General features: G+C 38.6%; 2 protein-coding genes across 4 annotated transcripts in view; one reads left to right on the top strand and one right to left on the bottom strand.

Moving 5' to 3' along the window:
• Positions 1 to 21228, bottom strand: part of ACER3 (alkaline ceramidase 3) — a 151527-nt gene that overhangs the window by 115338 nt on the left and 14961 nt on the right. The window contains exon 1 of one of the 3 annotated variants that reach the window (XM_033207796.1): positions 17720 to 17847. The exons of the other annotated variants lie outside the window; for them this stretch is intronic. The gene's annotated coding sequence lies outside the window, so the exon portion shown is untranslated. Of the gene's footprint in view, positions 1 to 17719; positions 17848 to 21228 lie in introns of those variants that run through there. 3 annotated transcript variants of the gene reach the window in all.
• Positions 47 to 985, top strand: LOC117081619 (60S ribosomal protein L17-like). The gene is made up of 2 exons (XM_033207799.1): positions 47 to 371; positions 691 to 985. Exons 1-2 carry the CDS (start codon positions 73 to 75, stop codon positions 944 to 946), a joined length of 555 nt encoding a protein of 184 aa, XP_033063690.1. The 5' UTR covers positions 47 to 72; the 3' UTR covers positions 947 to 985.

Raw genomic sequence — 21228 nt, 5'->3', positions numbered from 1 at the left:
TCAAAATTAAGTAATTTGTATAAATATATACAAGATCCTCTTTCTCTAAGCGGCCTGAGGTAATCTGTGAAAATGGTTCGCTATTCACTTGACCCGGAGAACCCTACGAAATCATGCAAATCAAGAGGTTCCAATCTTCGTGTTCACTTTAAGAACACTCGTGAAACTGCCCAGGCCATCAAGGGTATGCATATTCGAAAAGCCACGAAGTATCTGAAAGATGTCACTTTACAGAAACAGTGCGTACCATTCCGACGTTACAATGGTAGAGTTGGCAGGTGTGCCCAGGCCAAGCAGTGGGGCTGGACACAAGGTCGATGGCCCAAAAAGAGTGCTGAATTTTTGCTGCACATGCTTAAAAACGCAGAGAGGGCCGGGCGCGGTGGCTCAAGCCTGTAATCCCAGCACTTTGGGAGGCCGAGACGGGTGGATCACGAGGTCAGGAGATCGAGACCATCCTGGCTAACACGGTGAAACCCCGTCTCTACTAAAAAAATACAAAAAATTAGCCGGCGAGATGGCGGGCGCCTGTAGTCCCAGCTACTCGGGAGGCTGAGGCAGGAGAATGGCGTAAACCCGGGAGGCGGAGCTTGCAGTGAGCCGAGATCGCGCCACTGCACTCCAGCCTGGGTGACAGAGCGAGACTCCGTCTCAAAAAAAAAAAAAAAAAAAAAAAAAAAACCCAGAGAGTAATGCTGAACTTAAGGGTTTAGATGTAGATTCTCTGGTCATCACGCATATCCAAGTGAACAAAGCACCTAAGATGCGCCGACGGACCTACAGAGCTCACGGTCGGATTAATCCATACATGAGCTCTCCCTGCCACATTGAGATGATCCTTACTGAAAAGGAACAGATTGTTCCTAAACCAGAAGAGGAGGTTGCCCAGAAGAAAAAGATATCCCAGAAGAAACTGAAGAAACAAAAACTTATGGCACGGGAGTAAATTCAGCATTAAAATAAATGTAATTTAAAGGAAAAAAAATATATATATATACACACACACACACACACACACACACAAGATCACACAGCTTGTAAATGGCAAAGTCAGGATTCAAATACAAGGATATTGATTATAAAATTTATTTTCTTTTACTTATTTTTTTTTTTTTAGAGATGGGGTCTTGCTTGGTCACCAAAGCTGGAGTAGAGTGGCGTGATCACAGCTCCCTGAAGCTTTGAACTCCTGGGCTCAAGTGATCCTCCTGCCTCAGCCTTCCAACTAGTTGGGAGTACAGGCACATGTCACCATGCCCAGCTAGTACTGTCATTTTAGCAATATTAATTCTTCTGATTCATGAGCATGGGATGTCTTTCCATTTGTTTGTACCCTCATCAATTTCCTTCATCAGTATTCTGTAGTTTTCCTCATAGAGGTCTTTTACCTCCTTAAATTTATTCCTATGTAATTGTTTGTAGCTATTTTAAACAAGATTGCATTCTTGATTTGTTTTCAAGCTAGTTCACTGTTTGTGTATAGAGATGCTAATTTTTGTATATTAATTTTATATCCTGCAACTTTACTGAATTTATTGATCAGTTGTAAAAGGCTTTTGGTAGAGTCTTTAGGTTTTTCTATATAAAGGTCACGTCATTCACAAACAGGGACAATTTGACTTCTTCCTTTTCAATTTGGATGCTTTTTATTCCTTTCTTTCTCTTGATGAACTGCTCTAAGACTTTCTGAATTTATTTAATTTAACTTAATTTCTTAAACAGTGTTTAATTTATATCAAGTTCCTCAGCAGTAAGACAAAAATTAAAGACTAGAAAACAGAAGTTTTTAAATTTTTAAAAAATTTCAAATCTCTCAAATGAATTATGCTAGTTCTACCAGAATCCTTTGGGCCAAGTTCTACTGGAACAAGATATTATTTTCCAGGGTACTCACTGCCCGAGTGTCAGCTTTTAAAGGTCTGAAAAAAACTGCTTTAAAGAAAACCAGAGAAAATGGGATCAGTCAGCCAAGACAAGTGTGCCACAGCAGCAAACAGAGGTTTCTCTGTGATCCAACTAAAATAGCAGTGTTGTTAAACCCCCACACACATATCACTGGAATATTTGCATGGTCTTTCCTATCAAGCTTCAATCTAAATACTAAATTTATTATTTTAAAACCTGGTTTTTATTTTTTAAAAATAGAATGAAAGCGGAAAAAACACAGGGTAGATAATGAAAGAAAGAATAAAGCAGAAGGGAACCAAGACCTATTGAGTTTATATTCCTACAACCATACTAGTGACTTTATTTACATAATCTCTTTTGATACAAAATATCACCTTATAAGGCAGGTGTTATTCTCATTCTACATATTAGAACACTTGAGGCCCAAAGAGGTTAAGAAATTTTTCCAGTGTAATATAGCTGCTAAATGGGAATATCTGGATTCAATCTTATGTCCCTTTAACAAGAAGCTGTATTCTTCATGCTGAAAAAGCAAAGGACAAAAAAGAAAACAGAAGAAATACAACCTTCATGCTGAAAATGCAAAAGAAGAGAAAGAAAACAGAAGAAATACAATCATGAGTGTTGGTCTATACTAATAATTGTTAAGAGGCAATCCAACTATATAATTCTGGCAACTTGTGAGTATAAACAAAACAACACTCGTGTGCTTTTTCCTATTTTAATCACTTCACAACAATCATTAGCACAGAAGACTTCTGTGACCAAATATGTGGCGGTTTCTCCCACAAACCAAGCAAGCAAGCAATTCTACAGCAGACACCAGCTGGGTGTTCTCCAATTCAATTCAGTTCTGAAGCTATCTACTTGGAGATAGCCTCAGAAACCACAGGTTGAGGGCTTGGTCCCACAAGAGAGCCTCTTCTTTTCACCAGTCACAAGTCTAGACCTCCAGATTGTCTGACCAACTGGCTTCAAGTTGGGGTTCCTACAACCCCCTCTTTGGGTTCAATTAATTTGCTATAATGGCTCACATAACTCAGGGAAACACTTATTTGTGTTTATCAGTTTATTACAAAGAATATTTTAAAGGATTCAAATAAACAGTCAGATGACTCACTATCAGATTAGAGTCCTGCCTTGGTCAGGTGAAAGGAGGGCAGCAGAAGATCAGAGAGAGAGATTCTGTTTCCTGAGGCCTGCTTCTGAAGCCTAGAGTGTCCCAACATTACAACAAAAGACTATAACAAGGGTTATGAAAATTATGAGCCAGGAACCGTGGATGAAAATATATATGTGTGTGTGTGTGTGTATAATATCACAATACTGGATTCATCTGAACCTCTATAAAATTTATTCAATTGTATTCTATATGATTAAATGACACTGTTTTAAGACAATTGTTTTATTACTGTAATTTTTTTTTTTTTTTTGGAGACAAGAGTCTCACTCTATCGCCTAGGCTGGAGTGCAGTGGTGCAATCTCAGCTCACTGTAACCTCCACCTCCTGGGTTCAAGCGATTCTCATGCCTCAGCCTCCAGAGTAGCTGAAACTACAGGCGCACGCCACATTGCCTGGCTAATTTTTGTATTTTTTGGAAGAGACAGGGTTTTGCCATATTGGCCAGGGGTCTCAAACTCCCGACCTCAAGTGATCCGCCCGCCTCAGCCTCCCAAAGTGCTAGGATTACAGGAGTAAGCCACTGTACTCAGTGATTACTACAATAAATAATTTATCTTGTGTTCTATTTACCCTTTTCACATTTTTAAGTGTATACCTTAGCTAGCACATAACGTACTGGGAAAAATATATATATATATTTTTCACGTATCTTGCAAACTAATGTACATATAGTAGATGTTTGGTACATATTTATTGGCTGAACATTTTGTATACTCACTATGCCTTGAAATCTATAAGTACAGGAATAGTTCATGTGATTAGCCTTCAGTGACTTTGGAGTTCAGTCTGGAAAATGGTTCTGCTTTAATCAATCATGAGCAATATGTGCTGCTTCATCATTTCTCTAGTATCCTCCGTTTTATTAAAATGACTTTATAATGACAAACAGGCAAAATAAGTCTTATTTATTCTGAAGATTTCATTGGGCAGAATATGCCAAGCAACTCCTCACTCATTCAACAAATATTTACTGAGAACTTAATCTATATTAGACACTGTGCTAAATGCTGGGGATATGTTGTTAAAGCCAAAAAGTTCTCTAACCTGAGGTATCATCAATATAGTAGAGAAAATAAACATACATAGAAATAATTATAGTACTGTCTGTAAGGTGTGGGCACATAATTTGTTCATCCAATAAATATTTATTGAGAGTCTCATGTAGTAGACACTGTAATAAGCCCTGGGATACAGCAATGAACAAAACCACAGGGGTCCTCCCCTCATGACTTTACAATCCAAGATGGTCTCAAAGATTTCTCAAGTCTCCACGACAATGAATTCATGGTAAAAAAAAATCACAAGAATACGTAAGGAAACATGCAGCCATAAAAGAGAATCAGCAAAACAATAAGCAACAGAATTAGACAAGCAAAAATGAAATATATTGAAATTAATGAATATGAAATATTGTGTTTTTAAAATATTTAAAGAAACATGAGATAGCAAGAAAAAATAGCCAAGGAAGAAAAAATAACAAAAATGGCCAGGCAGATCTGAAAAAAAGAAACAATACCCCTAGAAATGAAAAAGAGAATAATTAAAAATACAAAAAAGTGAATTTAGAAGAAAAAAAGAAATAAGGCTGAGTTAACAAAATAAAGAAAGATGATAGGCATAAAGCAGAACATTCCAGACAAAGACAATAATGTATGCAAATACATGAAACTATGAGCTGCATTCTGTGTTCAGGAACACAAAAGCAGTACCATACAAAAGTGCAAGTGTTTAGAAAGGCCATTAGAGAGGGAATCAAGGGGCAGACCGTGAAAGTCTTCATATGCTATACTTTTCAACTCTATATTTCCATGTGTGTTAATACTGATTATCTGATGCACTTATATGTTTTTAAGTACACCTATGTGTATATAACATTTAGTATTTCCAGTATTGAAATAAACCCTTGGCTAAAAGAAAACAAAGAAATAGCTATTAAGCAATGTGACAGAAAACCCAAAAATTCTCTCATTACAAATACCTAGATGAGTTGTAAAAATTTAACAAATAATATTTTTTAAATGCACAGCTGGGCTCCAAAAAAACTAAAAGTACTTCTTAAAAGGAGAAAGAAAAAAAAAGAGGCAATTGAAAACTAATATAGTAATAACTCAGTTATGACTGCCCTACAGAGGGCAAGAGATAAGGCATTGAGTTGCCTGTCTCAGTACCATAGGAGGTTGGGTTTCAATGCTCACACAGGAATGAGAGATGAGGCCTTGGACCACACAAGGATAGGAAATGGATCTGAGATCATCTATATAGAGCTGAGATGCTTGTGGGGCCACTTAGTAGCTAAATGAAACAGAAAAGTAAACACCCACTAGCACAAAGGAACAAGAAGACCACTGGTCTTTATTGACCTGGTCACAGGGTAAAAAGTAAAAAGAAAACAATAATTACTGCACTTGGAAATATAAAAATAAGGTATGTGAAACATAGATATCTAAAGTGGCCCCCAGATCCCCATCCCCTGGTATCTATAGTCTTGTGTAACTCCCTCCTTTTGTGTATAAGCAGAAACTGTGACTTGCTGCCAACCAAGACAATAAGGCAAGGTGACAAGAGACACACAATTATGTGTATGTGGTGACATTACTAAGACTGTAGCACCCATCTTGCTGAAGTCTCTCATTCCCTTGCTGGCTTTGAAGAAACAAGCTCCTATGTTGTGGTCTGCCTATTTTGGTAGTCCCATATGTGAAGGGCAGCCTCCAGGAGCTAAGGGCAGCTTCCATCCAAAAACCAACAAGAAACTGAAGCCTGTCAGTCCTATAACCACAGGAAACTGAATTCTGCTAATGGATTCTTCCATAGTTAAGCTTCAGATGAGACCACAGCCCCAGCTAACACCTTGACCGCAGCCCTGTGAAATCATAAAAAAAGGACTCAGCTAAACTAGATCCAGACTCCTAACCCATAGAAACTGTGAGATTATAAATGTGTGTATTCCCATATATAAATATATGGTAATATAATTACTGAAAGTAAGACACTGGGGAAAAAATATGCCAGGCAAAAGAAACAGAATAGATTTTAAGGAATACATTCAATATATAGCTTAAATTTCAGATCATTTTTTAAATTAATGCCGTGTTTTGTCTAGTATCTTAAAAAAGCAAATCATTTATTTATTGATTACACACAACAGCTTTGTATCAGTTTCACAGCTGGCAGAGCAATTTATGAAGCTAGCTGTACAGCATGCTTACCATACATATAACCTAAAAAGACTCTCTTAACAGAGGGCAATAATAAGCAAGGCAGGCTATAATTCCAGCACTTTGGGAGGCTGAGGTGGGTGGATCACTTGAGTCCAGGAGCTGCCAAGACCAGCCTGTGCAACATGGTAAAACCCCGTCTCTACAAAAAAATACAAAAACTAGCCAGGTGTGGTGGCATGCACCTGTAGTCCCAGCTACTCGGAGGCTGAGGCAGGAAGATGGCTTGGGTCTGGGAGGTCGAGGCTGCAGTGAGCTAAGATCATGCAACTGCACTCTAGCCTGGACAACAGAGTGAGGCCCTATCTCAAAAAAAAAAAAAAAAAAGTTACCTATAGTAATTAACATCCACAGACTCCAAAACAGCTTCAATTAGTTATGGTAATGTCTAGACATATAGGAGAAGTTTTATGCAATTTATGCACATGCATGGGCATCACAAAAACTCATATATACTCTTCTGAATGGTAGCACTTTTCAAAATAAGATTTGAAATACAAAATCAATTTGTATTAGTTTCCTCATTTGACCTTCAAAACAATCCTATTACATAAGCAGGACAAACATTTTATAAAAATATTTTATAACAATGTCTTTTCTGAATGTTTTAAATATATATTCATATTTGAAAAACTATATACTTTTATAAATGATAGCTACCAATTATGATTTACTTTAGGAAGATCATTTTCTTCATCCATCTAATGCATGGTATATAAATTTACTTCATGCAGTCTGTCTCTGAGTTCTCCTTTGCTTTCTCATCACCTACTCTTACAACCTTTACCCCCCTTAAAACCAATCTATCTTTAGTCTCCCAATCTCTGACCGAAAATATTTTCTAGAAAGTCCAAGATAAAAAACCTTATCTGACATATACATATATTTGGAGACAGGGTCTTGCTCTGTAACCCAAGCTGGAATGTAGTGACATGATCATGGCTCACTGCAGCCTCAACCTCCCAAGAGACATTCCTACCTCAGCCTCCCAAGTAGCTAGGACTACAGGCACGCACCCAGCTAATTTTTGTATTTTTTGTAGAGACAGGGTTTCACTATGTTGCCCGGGCAGGATTTATACCTATTTTTGTCATCACTTATTTTGATCATTCTTAAACTTTATATATTGTTCTTGACAGTAAGTTCTTATACTTAAAAACCCATGATGGTATGGCTCACGCCTGTAATCCCAGGACTTTGGGAGGCCAAGGTGGGAGGATTGCTTGAGTTCAGGAGTTCAAAACCAGCCTGGGCAACATGGCAAAACCCCGTCTCTACAAAAAATACAAAAATTAGACAGGTGTGGCACATGCCTGTAATTCCAGCTACTTGGGAGGCTGAGGCACAAGAATTGCTTGAACCAAGGAGGCGGGGGTTGCAGTGAGCCAAGATGGCACCACTGCACTCCAGCCTGGGCCACATAGACTCTGTCTCAAAAACAGTAACAGCAAAACCCCCACAGTACCTTGAGTACCTAGGCCTGTTTTGTATGATTTCTCTCCTTTAAAATTCCATTCTCACTCTTCATCAATCCTAGTCCCCCACTATGATCAAAATCCTCCTTTGCAGCCATTTGTTTCATGAAAACATTTCCAATTTAACAACATCTTCCTTTTTCATCATATAACTGTAGCATGCTAATATATCTCCCAAGTGTTATACTGTTAATGGTATTCGTACCTGACTTGTTCTGAACTGAGTATAAAAGTTTACTCCCCCGGCTGAAAACACTCCAAAGGCTTTCAACTGCAAATAAAATAAAAGCCAATCTCTTTACCATGGTCTACAAGGCTAACACAATCAACTCCTGCCTATCTCTTCTAATTACTCTCCTTTTTGCTCATCATTCCCAAAACACTAATCTTCCCAATGTTCCTAGACCAAACCAAGTCCATTCCAGCCACAGGGCCATTTGCAGTACTGTCTGGAACATCATTACCCCAGATTACCACATATGCCACCTCATTCTTCAGGGCTTATACCAGATGCCACCAACTCAAAGACGCCTTCCTTAACTACCCTATCTAAAGAAGTCCTCTAGCCATTCTCTATCATATTACCTAGTTTGATTTACAGCATTTATCACAATTAGCAACCACTTATATACTTAACCGTTTATTTGTCATCTTCTCTCAATAGAATGCATGTTCACAACAACGGCTTTCTTATCTGCTTTCCTCACTGCCATTATCAACAAGTACCTAGAACAGTGCTATGATAATCACGTTTTCTGGTTTCTGTATTTCATGTTTTGGTATATGGGGCCTTGCTTACCCTAGTGGAATCGCTCCTCCCAGAGCTAGCCAGGTAGCAAAGGAGTGCACCTTCCATATGCAAACCAAACAGTCCAGAGCCCATAGTCCCAACTACCTCATTTATCAGACTCTCACACGCTAGGCCACTATTCCCCTACCCAAATCATCCCAGGCCACGTACCATACAACTAGTGGCAGCCCCTACATCCCAGCGTCCACTGAAATTACTCAAAACTAGCCAAGCCTAAGCCTACTCATAATGCCTTGCCTGTTCCTTCCCGCAGAAACCACAATAAAGCTGTATGACCATGTTTCCCCCTACTTCCTCTGCCCCCCGACTGACCCTGGTGCTTTCTTAAGTGGCCCTACATGGTGTGTTATTCCTCCTGTTTCTAGGAAACTGAGTATAAAAACTTCTTCCTGGGCAAGGGGAGGGACAGTATTAGGACAAATACCTAATACATGCGGGGCTTAAAACCTAGATGAGGGGTTGATGGGTGCAGCAAACCAGCACGGCATATGCACACCTATGTAATAAACCTGCATGTTCTGCACATGTATCCCCGAACTTAAAGTAAAATTAAAAAAAAAAAAACAAACTTCTTCCTTCATGACAGTCATTTCTGTGTCTCTGTGTCTAACTATACCTGATTAAAACAAATCCCAGGTACCCTTAAAATAAGTGCCTAGCATACAGTACATGCAAATAACACATAAGAATGCAGAAAGGGCGGCCGGGCGCGGTGGCTCAAGCCTGTAATCCCAGCACTTTGGGAGGCCGAGACGGGCGGATCACGAGGTCAGGAGATCAAGACTATCCTGGCTAACATGGTGAAACCCCGGCTCTACTAAAAAATACAAAAAACTAGCCGGGCGAGGTGGCGGGCGCCTGTAGTCCCAGCTACTCGGGAGGCTGAGGCAGGAGAATGGCGTAAATCCGGGAGGCGGAGCTTGCAGTGAGCTGAGATCCGGCCACTGCACTCCAGCCCCGGCGACAGAGCGAGACTGTCTCAAAAAAAAAAAAAAAAAAAGAATGCAGAAAGGTTTTAAGTAAAGAATAAGAAACAGTAATATATAAATACTTCAAACCAAAGGAACTTTAAAACAAAAAGCATTAGAAGAAGAAGGATCTGGCTGGGCTTGGTGGCTCACACTTATAATCCTAGCACTTTGGGAGGCCAAGGCAAGTGGATTGATTGCTTGAGCCCAGGAGTTTGAGACAGCCTGGCCAACATGGCGAAACCCCATCTGTACTAAAAATACAAAAAAGTAGCTGGGCATGGTGGCATGTGCCTGTAGTCCCAGCTATTCCAGAGGCTGAGGTGGGAGAATCAGCTAACCCCAAGAAGTCAAGGCTGCAGTGAACTGTGATTGTGCCATTGCCCCCCAGCCTGGACAACAAAGTGAGACTCTGTCTCAAAAAAAATTAAAAGAGAAAAACTAAAAATAAGAATCCAGTTCACCAGGAAGACATCATAATCCTAAACATATTTGCACCAAATTACATAGCCTCAAAATACTTAAAGCAAAAACTAACAGAATAATAATGAAGAAAATAAAACAAATCCACCAACATGGTAGAAGATTTTAATACACCTATCTTAATGTTTAATAGATGAAGCAACTTTCACATGCTCCCCCGTACAAATCAGTAGAGTTACAAAAGACTTTTGTTGCGGGACGTCAGGGACCCTGAATGGAGGGACCCGCTGGAGTCAGAGCAGAGGAACATAAATTGTGAAGATTTCATGGACATTTATCACTTCCCTAATAATACTCTTATAATTTCTTACGCCTGTCTTTACTTCAGTCTCTGAACATGAACTGTGAAGATTTCATGGACATTTATCAGTTCCCAAATAATACTCTTACATTTACTTACGCCCGTCTTACTTTAATCTCTTAATCCTATTATCTTCGTAAGCTGAGGATGTATGTCACCTCAGGACCACTATTGTACAAATTGATTGTAAAACACGTATGTTTGAACAATATGAAATCAGCACACCTTGAAAAAGAACAGAATAACAGCGATTTTAGGGAACAAGGGAAGACAACCATAAGGTCTGACTGCCTGCGGGGTTGGGCAGAAAAGAGCCATATTTTTCTTCTTGCAGAGAGCCTACAAACGGACATGCAAGTAGGAAAGATATCCCTAAATTCTCTTCCTAGCAAGGAATATAATATTAAGACCTTAGGAAAAGAATTGCATTCCCGGGAAGAGGTCTATAAATGGCCGCTCTGGGAGTGTCTGTCCTATACGGTTGAGATAAGGACTGAGATACGCCCTGGTCTCCTGTAGTACCCTCAGGTTTACTAGGATTGGGAAACCCCAGCCCTGGTAAATTTGAGGTCAGACCAGTTCTCTGCTCTCAAACCCTGTTTTTTGTTAAGACGTTTATCAAGACAGTACGTGCACCACTGAACACAGACCCTTATCAGGAGTTTCTGATTCTGCTCTGGTCCTGTTTCCTCAGAAGCATGTGATCTTTGCTCTGCCTTTTGCCCTTTGAAGCATGTGATCTTTATGACCTACTCCCTGTACATACACCCCCTCCCCTTTTGAAATTCCTTTTTTTTGAGACGGAGTCTCGCTCTGTCACCCAGGCTGGAGTGCTGTGGCCGGATCTCAGCTCACTGCAAGCTCCATCTCCCGGGTTCACGCCATTCTCCTGCCTCAGCCTCCCAGGTAGCTGGGACTACAGGCGCCGCCACGTCACCCGGCTAGTTTTTTGTAGTTTTTAGTAGAAACGGGGTTTCACCGTGTTAGCCAGGATGGTCTCGATCTCCTGACCTCGTGATCCGCCCGTCTCGGCCTCCCAAAGTGCTGGGATTACAGGCTTGAGCCACTGCGCCCGGCCGACTGAAATTCCTAATAAAAACTTGCTGGTTTTGCAGCTCAAGTGGGCATCACAGACCTACCAATATGTGATGTCACCCCCAGCAGCCCAGCTGTAAAATTCCTCTCTTTGTACTCTTTCTCTGTATTTCTCAGACAGGCTGACACTTAGGGAAAATAGAAAGAACATATGTTGAAATATTGGGGACGGGTTCCTCCGATAGACTTCAACATCACAATGGGCTTGATCCAATAGATGTTAAAACTAATGACCATAAGAACACTACAATGATTTGGGGGACTTTTACTGCTAGCCATAACAGAGTAACTGGGACTGGATTTTCCCTTGCAGTTAACAAGTATAAAAGAGGCCAAATTCTATGCAATGTGATCCCTGAGAAAAAGAGAAATAAATGAGGTAAACTCAGCTTTCTGGAGGAAGTATTTCTAGACTTTGGTGTAAGAAAAAAAAATCCAAGCATAGCACAGCAGTCTTGTGGAGAAAGAGCTCCCAAACTTTGTGAGGAATCTTCAAGTCTGCCACCAAATAAAAGACTGCACATGCTCACAGTCTCAGGCTGAGAGAAGAACTAATAGGGGGAGAAATAACTACTATAGAGCTGTAAACCAAACAACTACCATAACACATAGGGTTTGAGACCTTCACATTGTGACTAGAGAGCACAGTGATCATGCTGAACACTTAGACCATCCAGTAGAGATCCTAGACCATTTTGGTAATGAAGCAAAACTACCAAAAGAATAAAGACAACAACTCTAGAACCACTCCCAAAATATGCTTTAAAACAAACCTTGAAAGGGATCAGCTGATCAGAATCAAACTGCTGGCCAGAACAAAATCCAACACACTTTAAGAGAAGACAACAAAATCTATTCACTCAACGATATCCCATTACCATGTCTGGCATCCAAACAGAAATTGCTAAACAAGTTAAAAAGCAAGAAAATCAGCTGGGCACAGTGGCTCACACCTGTAATCCTAGCACTTTGGGAGGCCAAGGCAGGCGGATCACTTGAGGTCAGGAATTCGAGACCAGCCTGGCCAACGTGGCAAAACCCCGTCTCTACTAAAAATATGAAAATCAGCCAACTGTGGTAGTGCACACCTGTAATTCCAGCTATTAGGGAGGCTGAATGAGGCAGGAGAATTACTTGAACCCAGAGGGCAGAGGTTCCAGTGAGCTGAGATTTTGCTACTGCACTCCAGCCTGGGCGACAGAGTGAGACTCAGTCTTCAAAAAAAAAAGCAAGAAAATCATTCAAAAGAAGCAATGCCAAAATGACAGTGATGAAACTGACAAAGATTTTAGATCACCTATTACAAGTAAGTTCAAGAATCTAAAGAAAACATGGACATAATGGGGGGAGAAACGGAACACAGTAAAAAGGTCCATATACCCCTCTGCTTCCAGCAATGACAGAATAAGGCCCTACTAGCTAATTCTCCCTCAGAAAAATATGGTAAAATCTAGGATAATACAGAAAAAGATTATCTGGAAGCACCGGAGTGTAAGAAGCTGACAAATTCTAATGCAGAGTACACATTTCAAGAAGTGTGTACGACTGTACAAAGTGAATTCCCATTTTCACAGCTTGTAGCCTTGGGATAAGTGCAGCTGACACAGTACATAAGAAACAGGAAAAAGTAACACCACAGGTTTGCTGGCCTGGGGAACCAGCACACTGAAGCCAGAAAAAAAATATGGCATTGAAGAGAACTGAAGAATCTTGAAAGGGAAAACAAAGAAGGGATCTCTAAATTCTGTCTGCCCATGTCTCTGATTGAACCATGAACCACATGCGCATATAACAGATTGAAAGAAGTCCAGCTAAAGACAAATGAGATGCTGGCCAAGAAACAAGAGTGTACAGTTCAAGTCAAGTCAGTCAGGATAACTAAATGCCAGTTAAAATAACAGAAACAACACTCATAAGAAACAAAGATACCTGAATCTCCACAATTTAACATTCTTTTTTTTTTTTTTTTTTTGAGATTGAGTCTTGCTCTGTTGCCCAGGCTGGAGTGCAGTGGCACGATCTCCGCTCACTGCAAGCTCCGCCTTCCAGGGTCACGCTATTCTCCTGCCTCAGCGTCCCGAGTAGCTGGGACTACAGGTGCCCGCCACCATGCCTGGCTAATTTTTTTGTATTTTTAGTAGAGATGGGGTTTCACTGTGTTGGCCAGGATGGTCTTGATCTCCTGACCTCGTGATCTGCCCATCTTGGCATCCCAAAGTGCTGGGATTACAGGCGTGAGCCACTGCGCATGGTCAATTTAACATTCTTTATGTTCAATATAAAGCCTAAAATTACCTAACATATGAAGAACCAGGAAAATGGTTCTTACTCTAACGACAAAAGAGTATCAATTGAGACTGATCCCAAGATCATCTAGATGTTAGAGAAAGCAGACAAGGATGTTAAAGAAACTGCTATAACTAACCTCAAGGAATTAAGATAAAATATGCTAACAATAATAAAAGAAAATAGGAAATCTCTGGAGAAAGATAGAAATAATAAGGAAGAACTAAGTGGGCACTCTACAACTGAAAATAAAATATCTGAAATAAATTATTCACCAGATAGACCTAACAGACAAACAAATGACAGAGAAAAAACTAAGTGAACACAAAGATAGGTCAATCAAAGCTACCCAATATGTATACGCACAGAGAATGAAAAAAAGATTTTGGGCCGGGCGTGGTGGCTCACGCCTGTAATCCCAGCACTTTGGGAGGCCGACGCGGGCAGATCCTGAGGTCAGGAGCTCGAGACCATCCTGGCTAACACGGTGAAACCCCATCTCTACTAAAAATACAAAAAATTAGCCGTGCATGGTGGCTGGTGCCTGTAGTCCCAGCTACTCGGGAGGCTGAGGCAGGAGAAGGGCGTGAACCCAGGAGGTAGAGCTTGCAGTGAGCTGAGATCGTACCACTGCACTCCAGCCTGAATGACAGAGCGAGACTCCATCTCAAAAAAAAAAAAGATTTTTTACAAAAGAATCCTAAAGAGATCATAATGAACCTATAAACAATGCAACATAGCTGTAATTGGAGCCAAAGGATAGAAGAGAATGAAGCAGAAAAAAATCTGAATACATAATGATCAAAGTTTTTCAAAATGTAATGAAATATAGAAATTTATAGATATGAGAAGCTCAACTTGCTAAAGGAAAATGATACCAGAGGGAAATGCAGATCCTCAGACAAGGGTGAAGAGCATCAGAAATGGTAAGCTACAAAAGACAATAACGTTTCCTTTTTCTTTTAACTGATTTATAACTTGTTTACTTTTAGTATGCTGATATTTGGAGGTTTATAATATATAGATGTAATATATATAACAACTATAGCATAAAGAACAAGGTAGGTAGGATATGAGCCTATATAGTTGCCTTATTCTGCAAACTTCTACATTTTTCATAAAGTGGTCCATGAAGTAGGCTGTGAAAAGTTAAAGACATGTATTGTAATCCCTAGAGTAACCACTAAATAAATAATGCAAAGAAGAATGACTAAAAAGGCAAAGTAAAATATTTTAATTCTAAAATAATATTTACATAATTTGTTAAAATGCAAAAGAAGAACAAAAAACAGCTAGTATAATTACAATAATAAAATGGTAGATCCAAACCAAACCATATCAACCAAAGATAAACCTGACAATTTGTTGCCCTGTTAATAACACTTAAATTGTTATCTGCTCGGGAATTCTACTTCTTTTTTTTTTTGAGACATTGTGTTACTCTGTCATCCAGGCTGGAGTGCAGTGGTGCAATCATACCTCACTGCAGCATTGACCTTCAAGGTTCAAGTAATCCTCCCACCTCAGCCTCCCAAGTAGCTGGGACTACAGGTGTGCACCACCATGCAGGGCTAATTTCTTTTATTTTTGTAGAGATGAGTTTCACCATGTTGCCCAGGCTGGCTTCTCACTCCTGGGCTCAAACAATCCGCCTACCTCCCCCTCCCAAAGTGCTGGTATTACAGGTGTGAGCCACCATACCCCACCCTGGCATCTTCTTACAAGGGCTCTAATCCCAGTCATAAGGGTAGATCCTCATGAACTAATTATGTCTCAAAGCCCCCACCTCCAAATACCAGCACAATAAGCTTAGGGAGTACTGTGATAGTATACATACATAAAATACATACATACATATATATATGTTTTCATCCACAGTTCCTGGCTTATAGCTCCCATAGTCCTTGTTGTTTCTCCCCATGGCAGTCCACAGAAACTAAAAAATATACTCTAATCTTCCCTCACCTTTCTGTCTCAGAGCTGGACATAAATAAATTATCTGCTACTATATCTGATGGTAGATCACAAGACCCCCATTTCAGAAGGGGCCCCATCCCATACCCTGGAGGAAGGAATGCTGCACAGAGAGGCCAAGAAGAATCTGAATCTAATCCTATTTATAGCAGGTTAATCAGAAACACAAGTAAAACAACATGGGGCTTCCGACTGGCATTGGAAAGTAGAGGACAGTCTTGTGGGACTGAGCCCTCAACCTGTGGATCTGGTGCTACCAAGTAGATAGTGTCAGAATTGAACTGAAAGATACCCAGCTAGTGTCCACTGCAAAACTGATTGCTTCTCTGTTGGTGGGGAGAAATCCCCACACATCTGGTCACAGAAATCTTCTGTGTTGATTGTGTTGTGAGCACAGAGGAAAAACAGTTTGTGTGCCAAGAGAAAAATTTACAACTTTAAATGTTTCTATTAACAAAGAAAGATCTAAAATCAGTGTTTTAAGCTTTCATCTCATGAAGCCAAAAAAGGAATATGTTAAATAAAAATAAGTAGAAGGAAAAAAATAAGAACAGAATAAGAATAAAGTAGAGAAAATTAACAAAGCCAAAAGTTGTTCCACTGACATAACAAAATCAAATAAACCATTAGGATGATTAATCATCAAAAAAGAGAGAATATACAAATTACTGATTTCAGGAATGAAAGAACAGAGTTACCCCAGATTCTACAGACATTAAAAAAGCAATAAGGAAATGTCAGAAATATATAAAATTATGATAAATATTCAACATAAAATTATGATAATATATTCAACCATTTAGAGGAAATGAACAAATTTCCTTGAAAAACACAACTTAAAAACCTGAAGCAAGAAACCTAATAAAAAACGAATGTCAGAAAAATATCTCTTATGAACAAAGATGCAAAAATCCTGGCAAAAATCAACCCTGCCAAAAATACAAGCAAATTAAATTCAGCAACTCATAAAAAGGATAACATATAATGTCTAAGCGGGCCAGTGAAACAAAGTTTATCCAACATTCAAAAATCAATCAATCAATCATATTAACAGAAAGGATAAAATCACAAGAATAGCATTTGACAAACCCAACACCTATTCATGATAAAACTCAACAAGAACTTCCTCAATCAAATAAAGGATATCTACAAAAGACCTATAGCTAACATTATATCTAATAATGAAATATTGAATTATTTGCTTTTTAAATCAGGAAAAGGCAAGGATGTTCACTCATGATGTCATTTCTACTCAACATTGCCCTGGAGGTCCTAGCCAGTGCAATAGTGTAAGCAAAAGAAATAAAGTGCATAAAGATTGGAAAGAAAGAAGTGAAACTTCTACTTGAAGATTATATGGTTAAATTGTGCTAAAATAACTGGATATGCCTATGAGGAAAAAATAAACTTCAATCCTTACTTTACACCATATGTGACAATAAATTTGAGATGGATATAGACCTGAATACAAAGCAATTAACTATAAAGCTTCCAAAAGAAAACATGGGAATAGACAAGCTATGAAAACCAATAACCGTAAGAGAAAAAGCTGATCACTTAGACTTCATCAAAATATACAACTTCTCATCAAAAAAACTCCTTTAAAAAAATGAAGTAGGGAGACAGGGAGAAAATAGTTACAAAACATCCATCTGGCAAATGAACTTATATTTTGAATATGAAAGGAGCCCCTATTACTCAATGATAAAAAGACAATCTAATTTTTTTAAATGGGCAAAAGATTTGAAAAGATACTTCACAAAAGAAGATATACATATGACCAAGAAGCACAAGAAAATATACTCAACATCATCAGACATCAGGTAAATGCTAATTAAAATTACAATGAGATACCACTACATACATTCCAGAATGGATAAAATTAAGAAGTATGACAACATCAAACATTGTTGGGGATGTGGAGTACCTAAAACTTCCATGATGAGAATGAAAAATGATACATCACTGTGGAGAAAAAGTCTTACAGGCTCTTAGAAAACTAAAACATAAACCAACCTTAACCTGGCAATTCCAGTCCTAGGTATTGATTCACGAAAAATGAAAATATACATTCACAGAAAGACTTGTTTAAGAATGTTCAACTTTATGCATAATAGCCAAAAACTGGAAACAGCCCAGGTATCCTGTCAATAGGAAAATAGATAAACAAACTATTACATTCATACAATGGGATACTTCTCAGCAATCAAAAGAGAGATACTACTGATACAATACATGGATAAATCTCATTTCTCACAAATACAAATCTTAAATGGATTAATAAAGATTTAATTTTTTTCAGTTTTAACTTCTAATACAGTAAATACCAATAGATTTAACTCACAGAGCTCTTTGGGGTCCTCAATACTTTTTAAATGTGTAAAGGGGTCATGAGACCAAAAAATTCGAGAACTTCTATTAGGTCGCTGCAAAAGTAATTGAGGCTTTTGTCATTGAAAGTATGGCAAAAACTGCAATTACTTTTGCACCAACCTAAAAGTTAAAGTTGAATATGAGCATGACCTATATTCTAACAATTACACTCCTACGTATATACAGAAACCCTTACATTTCTGTGTACCAGAAGATGCACAAGAATGTTCACAACAGCCTTATTTGTAATAGCAAAAACCTGGAAACAACAAAATGTCCAATGATTAAAGAATGGATAAATGAATATATTCATACAGTGGAATTCTAAACAACAGCAAAAATAAATGAACTAAATCTACATCCATCAACACAGTCAATTCTCAGGAGCATGAATGATACTAACAAGCACAATTTGTGTTAAAAAACAAAAAAAAAGCAAGTTGTGGAAGAATGTACACATAGTACAATTCCACTTATATAAAATATAAAACAAGCAAACTTAAATAGTATATTTTTAGGAATGCAAAGTGGTAAAAGCTAGGAAATGATAAACACTAAATTAAGTATACTGGTTATCTCCAGAGGAAAAGGAAAAAGATGGGATCAGGGAAGGACACAGAGGGTGCTCTTAACCAAAGGACTGTCCTCCTTTATTAAGGTCATAATTCTCTTCATTTGTCAACCTTTAGGTTGAACTTTCTGAACACAGAACAGTCATCTGATTGGCAAGATTAATTGAATCAACTCTAGCAATCAATGGAATTTCAGAAGACAAAGTCAGATTGCCCTCATATCTGCTTAAAAAAAGAAATGGGGGAAAAAAAGGAAAAACTGCTACTCAGAAGGTGAAATAGCTTAGAAACCATGTTTCATTTCAGGAAAAGTATCTTATCTAGAATCTCTCCTTATCATTTTGTATAAATGAATAAGTGAATGAAGATCATAAAAACACAGCTTTTAGAGCAGCATCAAGATTTTAACATGCATAGTTTTGGAGTTCCGACTCTAGCCAGTCCTACTTGCTGTTAAAAGCAGCATGCTGTGAAAAGTTAAAGAACATATGTTAGAGCAAGAATCTATACCTATGATGAGTCAAAGATTTTTTTCCAGCTTCATAACTGAATTATTTCAACCCTGAGGTACTTACTTGCTTTCATTGGGTAAAATAATTCTTTTGAGTCTTGAGTACATTGCAGGTATAAATAAAACGATGCTTATAAAATTTTTTGTTATCTTCAGATGGGCTTATAAAAGTACTAACCTTTATTCTTTAGTCTCATCTTCTAAGAATAAAAGGCATGGTATAATATGACATACTCTGAGTTTTCACAATAGAAAATCAAAATTTCTCAAAACTCAACTTCAGACACAGTTTTCAGGTATTTATTGCTGAATAACCATCACAAACTTCATGATTTTAAAACAAATTTGTTATTACCTCTCATGGGAACAATATGAACAATAAAAAGTGCACGGGGTATTAATGTATATGTAAATAGCTTGTTTTGGCAAGAGTGAAATGTAAGTAGGGCAAGGAAACGAAAGAAGAAAGACTGAAGAGTTAAAAATAAACTGGATAGCACAATGAGATACAACCATACATCCACCAGAATGACTAAAATTTGAAAGACTGACACTAAATGTTGACAAAGATGTGGATCAGATACTCTGTGTGTAAAATGGTACAACCACTTTGGGAAAAGGTCTGGCAGTATCTAACAAAACTAAACATACACATACTCTATGACCCAATTATTCCAATCCTAAGCATTTACCTGTGAGAAATGAAAATATATATTCACAAAAAGATCTGCCCAAGAATGTTTATAGCAGCTTTACTTATAATTGCCCACACCTAAAAACAGCCATGTGTCCATCAACAGGAAAACGGGTTAACAAACTGTGGTATATTCACACAGTGGAATCCTACCACATAGCAACATGGATGAATCTCAAAAACATGCTGAACAAAAGAAGCCTTACCCCAAATAGTAAATACTAGATGAGTCCATTTCCATGCAGTTCTCGAACAGGCAAACCTAATCTATGGTAGGGAAAAAAAATCAGCCAACAGTGGTTACGCTGGAAAGAAGGGCTAAGATGGAGATAGGGATTAACAGGGAAGGGGCATGAGGGAACTTTCCTGGTGGATGGTAAAGTTCCACATCTTGATAGAGGTTGTTACATAGGTGTATGCATTTCTGAAAATCTAGCAAAAATAACTTAAGATTTGTGTATTACAGGCCAGGTGCAGTGGCTTAAGCCTGTAATCCCAGCACTATAAGAGGCTGAGGTGGGAGGATCACCTGAGGTCAGGAGTTCTAGACCATCCTGGGCAACATGGTGAAACCCCATCTCTACAAAAAAAATGGAAAAATTAACTGGGTGTGGTGGCACATGCCTGTAATCCCCCATCTCTACTAATAATAAAAAAATTAGCCAGGTGTGGTAGTCTTCACCTGTAATCCCAGCTACTTGGGAGTCTGAGGCAGAATTGTTTGAACCTGGGACAGGGAGGTTGCAGTAAGCTGAGATCATGCCACTGCACTCCAGCCTTGGCAACCCAGCAAGACTCCATCTCAAAAAAAAAAAAAAAAAAAATTGTGCATTACATTGAATGTAAATTTTACATCAAAAGAAAAAAAACAAGGAATTAAACTTTAATGATATGCTTTAGTATTTAGAGGAAAGCAAACAGATGTCTGCAATTTACTTCAAAATGTATCAAAAAATAAAATGAACTGATGGATGGAGAAAGGAATGGAAAAACGAATCAGTGTGTGATAAAAACAAGTGTAATAAAATGTTAACAGTAGAATCTAGTTAGTGGGTGAATGGATATTCACTGAAGAATTCATCCAACTTTGTTGTATGTGTAAAAATTTCATGTTAAAAAAATGAAACGTTGGCCAGGCGCGGTGGCTCATGCCTGTAATCCCAGCACTTTGGGAGGCTGAGGTGGACAAATCATGAGGTCAGGAGATCGAGACCAGCCTGGCCAACATGGTGAAACCCCATCTCTACTGAAAATACAAAAATTAGCCAGGTGTAGTGGCATGCCTGTAATCCCAGCTACTTGGGAGGCTGAGGCACAAGAATCGCTTGAACCCAGGAGGCGGAGGTTGCATTGAGCCAAGATCGCACCACTGCAC

The sequence above is a fragment of the Trachypithecus francoisi genome, unplaced genomic scaffold (genome assembly GCF_009764315.1).
Source record: "Trachypithecus francoisi isolate TF-2019V2 unplaced genomic scaffold, Tfra_2.0 Lachesis_group8, whole genome shotgun sequence".
Lineage (NCBI taxonomy): Eukaryota > Metazoa > Chordata > Mammalia > Primates > Cercopithecidae > Trachypithecus > Trachypithecus francoisi.
Note: the sequence above shows the minus strand (reverse complement) of the source record. Positions and strands in the feature narration are given on the sequence as shown.